General features: G+C 53.6%; 3 protein-coding genes across 3 annotated transcripts; 2 read left to right on the top strand and 1 right to left on the bottom strand.

The window, feature by feature from the left end:
- Positions 1-1,482: 1,482 nt before the first annotated feature.
- On the bottom strand, positions 1,483-6,243 carry BESB_053390 (uncharacterized protein; the record flags this gene model as incomplete). The annotated part of the gene is made up of 8 exons (XM_029363774.1): positions 1,483-1,566; positions 2,105-2,169; positions 2,695-2,741; positions 3,254-3,396; positions 3,651-3,693; positions 4,042-4,337; positions 5,117-5,407; positions 6,067-6,243. The coding sequence occupies 8 exons, from the start codon at positions 6,241-6,243 to the stop codon at positions 1,483-1,485; spliced, it is 1,146 nt and encodes a 381-aa protein (XP_029219697.1).
- A 1,740-nt stretch (positions 6,244-7,983) lies between these two features.
- Positions 7,984-9,516, top strand: BESB_053400 (uncharacterized protein; the record flags this gene model as incomplete). The annotated part of the gene is made up of 3 exons (XM_029363775.1): positions 7,984-8,082; positions 8,670-9,135; positions 9,239-9,516. 3 exons carry the CDS (start codon positions 7,984-7,986, stop codon positions 9,514-9,516), a joined length of 843 nt encoding a protein of 280 aa, XP_029219698.1.
- A 1,038-nt stretch (positions 9,517-10,554) lies between these two features.
- Positions 10,555-11,356, top strand: BESB_053410 (uncharacterized protein; the record flags this gene model as incomplete). The annotated part of the gene is made up of 2 exons (XM_029363776.1): positions 10,555-10,866; positions 11,315-11,356. 2 exons carry the CDS (start codon positions 10,555-10,557, stop codon positions 11,354-11,356), a joined length of 354 nt encoding a protein of 117 aa, XP_029219699.1.
- Between the last annotated feature and the right edge of the window lie 322 nt (positions 11,357-11,678).

Consider the following 11,678-nt stretch of genomic DNA (forward strand, 5'->3'; position numbering starts at 1 on the left):
TAACAAAATCATGCCTGTTTTTGCGGAGTGTGCCCTATTGCATGCGATGTGACGAACTGCAGTCGGCGACCACGGCTCCACGGGCCCAGTCACCTGCAGAAGGCTGGTTTGCACCGGCATGTAGATCGCGGCGATCAGCGCCAGAGTACGCACGCACTGTCAAGGATGGAGGGGGCATCTCGCCTTCCAAGATCGGGGTCACGTATATTCAGATCCGCACACCATGGACTCTCCTATAGACACCCTCGTTGGGGTTTCGGGCTATACTGGCACAGCACACGCGTTCTACCTTGAAAGCGAAATCGCGTCGTGCCACTACAGACGGCCGCTTGCACTTCCATCGAGCGATCCTATCTCTTGGTGCGCAGCATCTTCAAAAGCTAATATCTCCTGTGTTTGCGGTCGGTATGTCACCACCCCTAGCAGGGAATGCGGTCTAAACAGCCACGGTACCCGTTGCGTCAGCAGGAGGTATCAACCTATCTCGAGATACTCTGCAAACTTAAGGTCGCGAACCGAGAGAACCTCGATTCCTTCTTAGCAAAGCACTGCGGTGATCTGCGTCACATGGAGTCCCGGGGGCGTCTGGAATAAAGAAACACATGAGGAAAATAAGAGTTAAACAAGGAGAGAGACGGAAGGCCGTTCAAGGCACAGACAGAACGCACAGAGGAGGGTAGAGTACGAAGAGATACAAAACACAAATAACGCTGTCTCTCATAACAGGGAAGACACACGGGGAAGCTTTCTTCAATGACGAGTTGTGAGGGCACGGATTGCGGAACCGCCATAGACTGGAATTTTCAGCACGACACCCAGCATGGAGAGCGCCACTTATTGGCGAGGCCGCTTCAGTGCGTGCTGGCTCTCTCTTTCTTTCCAACGATGTTCTGCCGCCCCCTGCAAGGACTGAGGCGTGGAGCAGCGATATACGCGAGTAAGCACAAATTTTCCACGTGGTGCTTGGCAACCGCGTGCGCCCTCGACAGCGGCCGCTATAAAAGTCGCGAAGTTGCCAACATGTAGATGCCCCGTGGTTGAAGGTGTGCATCACCAATGGTGGCCACGACCCGACAGTTTACTATAGTCCCCGCACTTTGGCCACAGTCCTATCCTGCACGCATTAGGTGTAGGTGGCAGCCTACCAAACACCATTTCGATTGCTTCACGCCCACTCTTCATTTGTATCTTTCAGCTGACGCTCTCGCTACGCAGCGGGTCTGGGCGCTGGTGACATCAAAAAGAGACGACAGGAAATACGCAGCAGCGTGCTGCCGGAATGGGCGCACTCACCAAGCTCCTGCGAGCTCAACCACATACATGTGTCTTTCAGAATGTATAGGTTATTAGGCACTCCTCCCCCGCCCTAACTCTGTCATCGAAAAGGGCTTGCTTCCGCGGATTCTTCTTAGATCCGTGGCTGCGTCCCAGCGGGCCCCCTATTTTTTGCCACGAGACACGCAGACGGCTTCAGCACTGATCTCATTGGATGACGCAGCGCTGTTGGGCTGCTGAGCCTGCTGACGGGACTTGAGGCTCCACAAGGGCCTTGCATATTCCCTGAATCTGCAAGCAGAGCAACGAAAAAAGCAGTCGAATACGAGCGTAGCGCGGCAGACGACTAACGAGGGGGGATCTGCACTGCTCGGTTTGCCCGGAAATGGCTACTCGGTTTTGTTCGGTGCCAAACTGGTCTGCCACATGGGTCACTTCGTCTTCCAACTGTGTGTCAGATTTGGATATCCCCGAATGGCTGCAGGTGTCTCCGAGGCTACTTGCCACTCGTCCACGCGGCACGCAGGTAGACACGACGAGAAGAAAGTAGCCAAGCGTTGTCTGCGCGGCATTGAACTCAGCTGGTCCTGATTCACATGCTCCATGCGTACCAGACACATGCTGAGAGTCTGAACACGACCCCGCCCGCATCAGGTCCGCATGCGATAGAAATAACGTCAACTACCTGCATGCAGCTCGATAGTTTCCATTACAACCTGCCGCTGACGCGAAATGCAACCTGGCAATCGTTGAGTGCTGATAACCCGCTCTAGGCGACAGAAACAACGCCTCTGCGTGCCGCACTGTTGGCGTCCTCGTGAGCACATACCCGGCGATAGAAAGACCCGACAAATGGCGGGCACGCCGGTTTGAAGACCAGTCGGGAAATGAAGGCTGCGAGAGGGTATCACAGACTCACAGGGGCACAGCGCAGAAGTCAAGGACCGGCTCGACCGTGGCAGCGCGACTCTGGCAGGCCGCCGGCCCTACGGTATATGCCGCCCGTCTCTCTCGTTGCTCTATGCGCCCCTTCATGCCTTCAAGTGATACGAATAGAACCTTATCAATTGCGGTCTGCTACTGAGCCTTCCCCTGCTACAAGGCAAACGCAGCAGTGAAGCAAGTTCGGCAGACACTACGGATTGCTAGTTCCACCTCGCCACACGCGAGAGACGCAGCACTGCGGCCTCGGAAAGTGCAAGAGGGGCGGCTGCGCGACTTCTCGAAAGATCGCGCGCGAGGTGCTTCCTCGATGGCCACACGAAGCGCAGCTCTTTCCACTGCCGAAGCTACACCTGACGACGCACATATTCCTCGCGGCTGTTGGGCTGGGGCGATTCGCGAAGCCGTGGCTACTTTCTTGTGTAGGCAGCACTGTTTACGAACCCTCTATTATTTGCGCATCTCTCGTCGCATTACCATCGATTCTGCGGAAGGTGGTGTGGGTGAAGCCGCATGAAGAATACCTGCGACGGCGGTCATACGCACTCACAAAGCAAGTTACGCGTGTTCAGATCTCCAGCCTCCTACGCAGCGCATTCAAACCCTAAACACTGGATACGTGAATCTGTGCCCTCCACTTCTTAAGGACACTGTCTCCCTCACCGAAGGCAGGCCAGGAGCGCCGTAGCCACGGTACAGCTGACCGCAGGCGCTCGTCGGCCCACGACTGACAGCGCCGTGAGCTGCGGCTCAGCGCCTCGCACATGAGGCCGCCACAGCCCGACAGGGAACGGGTATACTTGTTCGTATCAGCAAAAAGCTCTACAGGCAGTTCCACGGTGCAGAGGACGTCGGAATGCTCATCTACGTGACTTCTCGAATTGTAGAAACAGGTCAACCCAGGGGTTGCACGAGAGAGCAAGATACACTCGCACAGTACTTCCGCGAGCCACTCCTCCACGCAAGGCTCCGAAAGAGCAAGAATTGCCATTCGGGAAGGCAATTAACGTTTAAACTGGCTGTTGGTGGCGCTTACCGAAGTCTGAAGAGATGGAAGTAAAGGAACGCAGGGAGAATGCTGTTAGCAAGAGAGAAGTTGAGCGTCAAGATCCGGGCCACGATGAAGAAAACACCGAAAAAGACTTCCACATCGGCCCGCTGCTGCATCAGCAGCATCCTCTGCAAGCAGGTAAACACAGCAGGAGAGAAGAGGAACTTCTGCAACTGCAGCTACCGTCCGCGACACATTTCAGTGTGCTCGTGCCCTCATCATCTGTCAAGCAGCTTGCGTGTCTGGCAAATAAAGTGAAGCGGCCAAAATGTCTATGACTGATACGTAGATATATGTGTGGTTTTGAAATTAAACATTAAATGGTTCAGTTTTCAATAAGGATATCTCATTATGAACTACCATCTTAGCTCGTGGAGCCTACGTTTCCTTGCACACTGCCGACGAGCTTGCGCACCAGGGCGTTGCTGCAGAACGCGGATACGGCGAGGCAACAACAGACAAGCACAGGCAGGCAGAACGGTTCATAATCAAATGGTGAACACAGGAGTCCCGATCGATCATCCGGTTTCTCGCGCCCCGCGAACCCGCCCAGAGGCCCCACGTGCGCGTCGACACTGCAGATTTCTCTCTCCATCCCTTGTGGGTCTCCGAAGGAGCTGTCTACAGGCGGTGGAAAGAACAGGGAGGGACGGGCGTTTCCGCATAGGGCTCCGCCTCTGGGATCAGTTTCGCCTGCTGCTTCAGAGGACAGGATACACACCCGAAGATCGCTGAAGCTCGCGGCGAAGCTCCTCCGACGATGGTTGACCTACTTGCGAACGAAGGGCGGGATGCCGTCTCCCGTCGACATGAGCGTGGAGAAAATGAGAACAGCTGAGACCGCTGGGGAGAGAAAAGCCGGCAGAGAGGGGGGCATCGCTGCGGTGAAGATCAGGTACAGCAAGGCGTGGACCGAATCCTGGTGAATCGCGTGCTGGATGTAGGTAGGGAGACTCGAGCTGACCGACTCAGAGAAATTCGAGAAGCGGATTGGGGGAGCTCCCATCACGATGTACAGGTGAAGAAGGAAAGATGTAGCGAGGATGAGGGACCCCGGGAGGCCGGGACGCTGTGTAGACAGAAACAGATGCCATAACACCAGAGAGCCTGAGAAAGCGGCAACACGAAAGAAATTTCGAGCCCGATGTCGCGAATGCGCCCCACACTAGAGAAATCCCCATTCGGATACAGAGACCCATGCGGCTAAAACACGATCCACAGGATCGATGAGTGTGCAGCAGGGGTGGCTGGAACCACCAAAATGAGTCATTCGACACCCGAAGATGACGAACTGCCGCTTGGGAGGATAATCATAGCCGACAACCAGCCGCTGCCGCTCTCAACAAAGGCAGACACATGAACGTGCGACCCGAGCTGAAACAACGCCAAGATGGACCTTGGCAGGTATCTCAGCCACACTTCATGATTCTGTGAAAAGGGAAGCATAGTTTCATAGACGCACAGTGCCACCCGGCTCTGCATCCGCGAGTGAAGTCTCTGGTTCTTCACTATCCTCCAAGCGCAGTTGAACCTAGGGAAACCCGGATCGTTTCACATTACATGAGTAGTCCAGCCCCGCACACGCAAGTCAGACGACTGAGTGCTGCTAACGCGTTTGTTGTGTGGAGTGGAGCAAACTGGTCGCGCGGTGCTTCTCCAAGAGGAGGAAGACGCGATATTACGCTTCGTGATGGACGGGCGGCCGAAGCGGGTGACCGTGTCGCGCCAATAGGGATTCGTGACACCCATGCTTCCACGATCGCAATAAAACGCGCCTTGAATCCCTCCACACACTCTCCTTTTCTACTCGTCACCTGATTCAGAAGGGATGAACGCACGCGAACTCACGCTGTTGGAGTCGGAGCCCCGCAGAGTTGCAAACACTGCCAGCAGGGAGAGCAGCAGGCCGACGATGAGGCTGAGAGCGCACACAGGCGGAAGGATTTTCGAACGCAGCATGGACGTCCGCGCCGGAGACGTGTAACCTGAGGCGTACTGGGCGTAAGAGGCGCCCGCTGGCGCACTTCCGCTAGAACTCATCGACGCCGGCGCCTGAGAGCGTGACGCCGACGCGCTCGAACGGCTGGTTTCATCCAAGGCAGCCTCGAGGGCTGGTGAATCGGGGTCAAAGTCTGGATTCTGGTGACAGCCAACACAGAAGAACAAGTCATGGACAGCAAAGAGCATGAGAGTTGTAGCCTGGAAAAACAGCCGTTGATACAGTCAGACGAGCTGCCCCTACGGAGGCGAGAAAAACGTTCACGCAGGTGCGCACAAACGCTGTCGAGCCCGCCTGATCTGACGATATATCGAGAAAGCTGGAGAGCAAGGGTGACTCATCAAAGTAGACGTCGAGTTAGGAACGCTACGAGGCGATTAGCCTCGAAAAGCAGAGGAATGAGCCCACGCCGTCACCAGGGCGCCCTTCAGAAGCGCGTAGTACATTGACTATGGCACTATGTACGGATAGAATTGGCACTTTCCTACCCGTATCCAAACAGAGGATCTCAGAGGATGCTGCAACGCATACCGTCCACCTCCCCTGCATCTCTGCACGCTGCCGGCGCGTCCAAGTTTCCGCGCCGAATCGCGGACGCAGCGGATTTACGAGCGACTACGCACGAGAAACCGAACATGGCCTCGAGTATGTGTTCAAAAGATTGAGACATACAGCAGAACCGCTTTCCGAGACCGGGTTTCCTCCATGCACTACGCAACACCTCTGTTCGCAGGTGCAGTTTACAAACGTTAAGTATTCATGTGGAACGGTGCGCGCGGGGTGCCGGACTCAAACTCACCTCATGTGTCTTGAAGAACTTCTTCTTCCATTTGAGCATCTTGCTTAGCGGTGGGGTTGGATACAAACTGTCCAGATATGCCTGCCATTTGGCACTCTTTCCCCAGTCGTAGGAAAGAAAAGCCTCGTCCGCAGCAGTTAACGCAGCCCCGCCAGGGGCACAGGAGGATGCTGACATCGTGGAGGCCTTCACTTCAACCGTATCGATGTGAACAGCTGCGTCCCGGGGAGTTATATCGCAGTTATCTCGTCGTACGCCTCGGGTGACGATACATGAACAGAAGAGAAGTCTGACAACAGTCTCTGGGCAGGCGCGGGTCGGTTACACACTTCGAGTTCGTCACACACGAAGAGCCTTATCATCAACTAGTCGATGGAGTTCCGCCCAAAACGAACAAACTGGGGAAGCAGGAAAGCCGATACAAAAGACGCGGGATCCTCAGAAAGCTCGGCCAGCTCCTACGACTTTAAGAATCGAGAAAAAGACAATGAGGAAGAGGTGCGCAGAGATGCGGTTTCTGCCTCTAGCCGTCCGCTTTCACGTGAAGAGATGCCTTGTCACTTGGAGAACCCGCCGCAGAATATAGAAGCTGGTGAACTAGATGAGCCGCGAGATTTAGGGACGCCGTCTCCCGTACGCTGCAGTGTGGCAATCCAGGGAGCATTCAAGGCTTAGGGAACGGCCGGTTACAACAGACCGGATAGCGCTCAGTGCAGTGGATAAACACCTTACTGAAAAAATAGAGGGGAACCGCGTATGCCCCATTCAAGAAAACATATACAGACTATGAGCTGCACACTCGCACTGGAGGAGAAACGGCAACAGCGGTCGAAGGAAAAAGTGAGACATTGGCGTCATGAGTGTGTGTCCCACCCCTAGTGGCACTCGATGTGCTTTCCGTCCCTAGCTTCACAAGTAAACATTTGATGGCTCTCGGAAGGGCCAGCATTCTGGGGTGACGAAAGGTTGTGCAAATGACGAAAGGTTGTGCGACCCTGGACAGAGAATCGCGATGGTGTATAAAACGCCTCGTAAAGGTGACCTCGATTCCGTGTGCACTTGTGAACAGCGGGGGCGGCACTCAGAGCTTGCTGTGTTTTCATGCAACTCTTCGCTGAATCTTTCCTTGCTCGCGTGCAGTATTTATTGAAACTGAAGCATTTTGCCCTACCATTGCTGATGCACGTCGAGAACGAGGACAAAACTGAACAAGTTTTGAGGAAACAGGGGTACCGGGTTGCATGCGAGGGGGGAGTACACAGCGTTTGCACGAAATCATAACGTAGTCACTCGATATAGACCTTGACAGATTGGTTAGCATACTGGTTCTGTAATCTGTTTCGCACGGTCGTTTCAACTATCTTTCTTCAAACTCAGGCGTGACCGGAAAGGCGTTCAGGAGGTCGTCACTGCTGCGTCTGGCGCCGAGCTAAAAGGGACCGAACACCGGTTGCGGCGTTCGGTCCCTTTTTGACCGCTGGTCCCTTAAATATAAGATAATTCGTGGCCTTACAACGCAAAGGAAGCAAGCGGACAGGGTGAATTCCTTGATCTAACCCCGCCCCTCGTCGGGGGGGTTTCAGCTTGGCGCAATCTAAGCTTATTGGTCTTCCCCTCTCTTCGCGAGTCTTCCTTTAGGGCACCCTGCAACAGTATACACAAATGACCACGGTACTCTTTCATACACTCCTGCGACGGTCACCGAGTGAAATTTGCCTTAAAACCGCTTTTCAGCGGCATTTTTACCCCTAGTTGGAGTAGCACGGGCAGCAGGCCTCCGTAGCTGTCCCCGTCCTTCGGTGGCGCTGTATAACAGCATCTCTGTCGCCTCGATTAGCCCTCCGGGGCTCTCAAACGAAGCAGGGTGGGTGAGCCTGTCTTCCGGAATCAGCGACCAATAGCAGCAACCGAATCAAAATGTCAGGAAAGTCCTTGAATGTTGACGCTCAGCGCGTCGTAGCTATAATGGAGGAGTTGACAGAGAAGCTCACGTACCTATCAGTCGCCACCCGCCAGGTATGCGAAATCGTCTCGTGTAACGCTAGAGCGGCGGGAATTCTCTGACAGAAGGCCCCACTATGATGCGCTACTTTTTCACGAGCAACTCCGTACAGGTCCTGGAGGGCATCCAAGGTGACGAGGGAGACAAGGCGTCTACCTTGCTCGGACCGGAGTTGGAAAGAAGGTTGGCTGATCAAATTCGTCTTGAAGAATTGTATCAGGGAAGCATCAACAACGCCAACGAGGACTCACTCGTTACACTGGATACCGACGACGTCCAGGAAATCACTGAGCAGCTCGAGAAAAATACCAGAGACCTCTGTCGGCGCATGCGCATGATTCCGAATGTTGTACAGGAACTGAGGACATTTCAGGAAACGCGTCCTATCAATTCTATGAAGCTCATCCACGTCTTCGCAGATATGCAGGTGAATGACAAGTGCCATCACTGGTCGCACAGATAGTTCCATTTTTGGCGACTATCCAGTTACTACGCGTGTGCCACGCTAAGAACCTGATCCGTGTATTCCATACAGACGCTACTCAAATTCCAAAGAAAAAAAGGCTCACCTGATGCGTCAGTGCGTCTTCCACGTGTTTAGGAGGTCATGGTAAAGAGGATGAAGATGACCGTCGAAGAAGAACGCGCCCGTCAGGAGCTGTTGGACCGATACGTATTGCAAGAGAAGGCCGCGTCGTCCCGACGAGCGGAACTTGAAAAACAGCTAACACTACTTCGAACGGAAAGGGGTAAAGCCTCTAGCCGGTCGTCAGAAATGGTAGTCAAGTTGAAAGCGGACTTACAGGATGTCCGTGACTTCACCGAGCAGCGCCTTACACAGCTGCACGAGTCGTATGGAAAAAGAGCAGCAGAGCACGCGCACAGCTTTGAAGTGCGAGCCTCCGATCTTTCAGCACGGATCAGTCAACAGCAAAAGCATAACTCCTTGGTCTTTTATAGAGACAAAGAGGAAGCCGATACCTTGAAAAGCAAGAAGAAAATAGCAGAGAAAGATCTCGAGCGCATCATCAAGACCTACGACCGTGAAATGTTTGAAAAAGATGCCGGTAAGCGTCTCCGTGTTTAAATTCCTACCGGCAGCATATGCAGAGTGTTACGTGAAACATGTCTTTAACGGCAGGCGAGTAGTGTGGGGCGTTTCTGGTGCAGAGGTTAGGGACGTTACAAAAACAAATGCGGCGAAGGAAGAGACCGTGTCACATATGCAACAGCAGTTGCAAGGAATCGACCAGGAAACGGAGAGAATCCGGCAAGAGCAAAAGATAGAACACGCCCGTCAGACTGTGATGGAAAGAAAAATGGAAAGGCTCGCGGCTGCAGCCACTCTTCTCCAGTCATATTGGAGGGGGATAAGACAGAGAGAAGAGTACGTTGCCATGAAGAAGAACTCTCGCGGAAAGAAAGGGAGAAGAGGGAAGAAGAAGTAAGAGTGACTATAGTTCCTCTGTCCATGTACACTCTTGCTCCCGTTCGTGCCGAAATCGGCATCCGGATCATTTCCCTTGCTACCAGGCGTGCCCTACGTGTAGCACACGCCATGTTGTTTTATTCGTTCAAAACTAGCCCATGTAGATGAGTTTCGGGACGTTGTTGATGTTTACCAGCAGAAACTTAGCATGGATGTGCAGAGTGAGTGGATGCGGCAGTCTACGGGTATGTGCTGAGCCTTCCTCGGCTGGATGAAATCTCTTTTCTGCACACGGGGCTGGTCTCGCACACGAGATCTATCACAAGGCGACACTTCAGGAGAACGATTGGCACTGCCTGCGAAATGGGGATGGCTGAAGAGCAACTCGTTCGGCTGGCTATCAGAGAAAGACACTGGGCAAGTACCGCCACGCCACACTCTGTCATGACTCCAACCCGGGCACCCTGCAAATGCTGGTGGTTTTCGATTCTCGGCTGGTATAGTCTCATGTGGTTCCGCCAACGAATATGTGACCTGGCACGTGCGTGACGCCAACTCAGTGTCGCGCAGGCTATATCTGTAGGAATTTGGACTACGAAACAGAACACCTGCATGGAAAGTGCTCGCAATCGGAGCCATCGCGTCGATGGTATTCTCGGATCGGGACCCACTGCAAAAGCTGCTTCAGCTTCTGCCTGCTGCCACCGCTGGAGGAGTCCCGAGTCATGAGGTTGACGAACGCAACTGTTTTCGAGAGGAACGTTCCACAGTTCTGAATACGTCCACCCCTGGGAAACAGTCCGCAGTTCTGAATACCTCCGCCCCTGGGAACTGACATCGAGCTTCCAGGCCCCGCGTTACCTGTCCGTACACACGACTTAGCTTTTCACCCACCGAAGCCTTCACAAATACACTCATGTCAGCATCCCTTACAGACTGCAGGTTGCTTGCCGCACAAGATATGCACCGCATGTCTTACTGCTCCGCAGTTCTTGGCATTTTTTGTCGCTTATCGAGTATAAAGCCCCGGTTTTTTTCCTTCGTCTCGGAGGGAAGAATGGTGACAAGTGGTCGTCAGCAAGAATGGGCTCAGTTGTGCCGTGCTGGTCTCAAGAAGGCCAGGGAAAGCGGCACGACAGACCTACTGCTGGCTCTGAAGGAAATCCGCATCCTTCTCGAGGCAGAACCACAACAGTCTCACATGGTTGATCCTCAAGTGGTCGAGGAACTGCTGGCGATTGCGCTTGAGGGCGTGACGGAACCAAACAGCGGCAAAACTGTCGCTGCTCTCATAATCATGCTTGACGGTCTGGATGATGCGCAACTCACCGAGTGCTTTTCGTCAGCCTACAGCACCACACTATACACGGTACTTTCAGATTTCCTTTCGTGCCGATACCTTTATGTACACACCTTGGCTTCAGGACATGGTCGAGTGTATAGCCCATGCGTGGCAGGAAGGTGCTGGAGTCAGCCTGACGAGGATGACGCAAACTTGCATGGACTTGCTTGTATGTTCTCTCTAGATGTTGACCCAGCTCAGATCACGCTTTTACACGTCGCCTGTTCAGTTGCGTATACTGTGGCAAAGCGTAGACGTTATATTGCCGGCTCTGGGGGGCAAAATTAAAAGTACGATAACGACGCAGATGAACGGGATCGCTTTCGCTGGGACATTAAGGGTGCTGCTGCAGAACTAATCTTGTGCTCGCTCCAAGTCTCCGTCGCAGCTCATATGATTGCACAAAAGGACCAAACGGGCGGTGAGTGTACCACATGGCCGAGGCTAGCTGCTTTCGTTCCATATTTTGCCACAGACGGGTTCTCCCTTCGGACCCGCTTGGCTCGGGGATACTTAACAACAAAGGCTTCTGTCGCAGCCGCGCAGGTGTCCGATTTACTACTTGAACGGTTCAAGCCTTCAGCTAGTCAACTAAGAGAGGTCAGTGATGTTTGTATGTTTTGTCTAAGCAAATGAAAGCCTTGAATCGGGTCACTTCTAGCTCGATGAAATCCTCACAGACGTTACAAATGCGGCAGTAAGAGGAGCGCAAGAGGAACTCAGAATCCTGTATTGTAAGACTGGATATATGCTTCCCGTTGGTGCGGGCGTTACTAGCGCTGCGTCAGCAAGTATCGTATTTCATGGGATCGAGAATGCAAGGAGATTGGGGCTCCTCA

This window comes from Besnoitia besnoiti, chromosome IV (assembly GCF_002563875.1).
Source record: "Besnoitia besnoiti strain Bb-Ger1 chromosome IV, whole genome shotgun sequence".
Classification (NCBI taxonomy): Eukaryota; Apicomplexa; class Conoidasida; order Eucoccidiorida; family Sarcocystidae; genus Besnoitia; species Besnoitia besnoiti.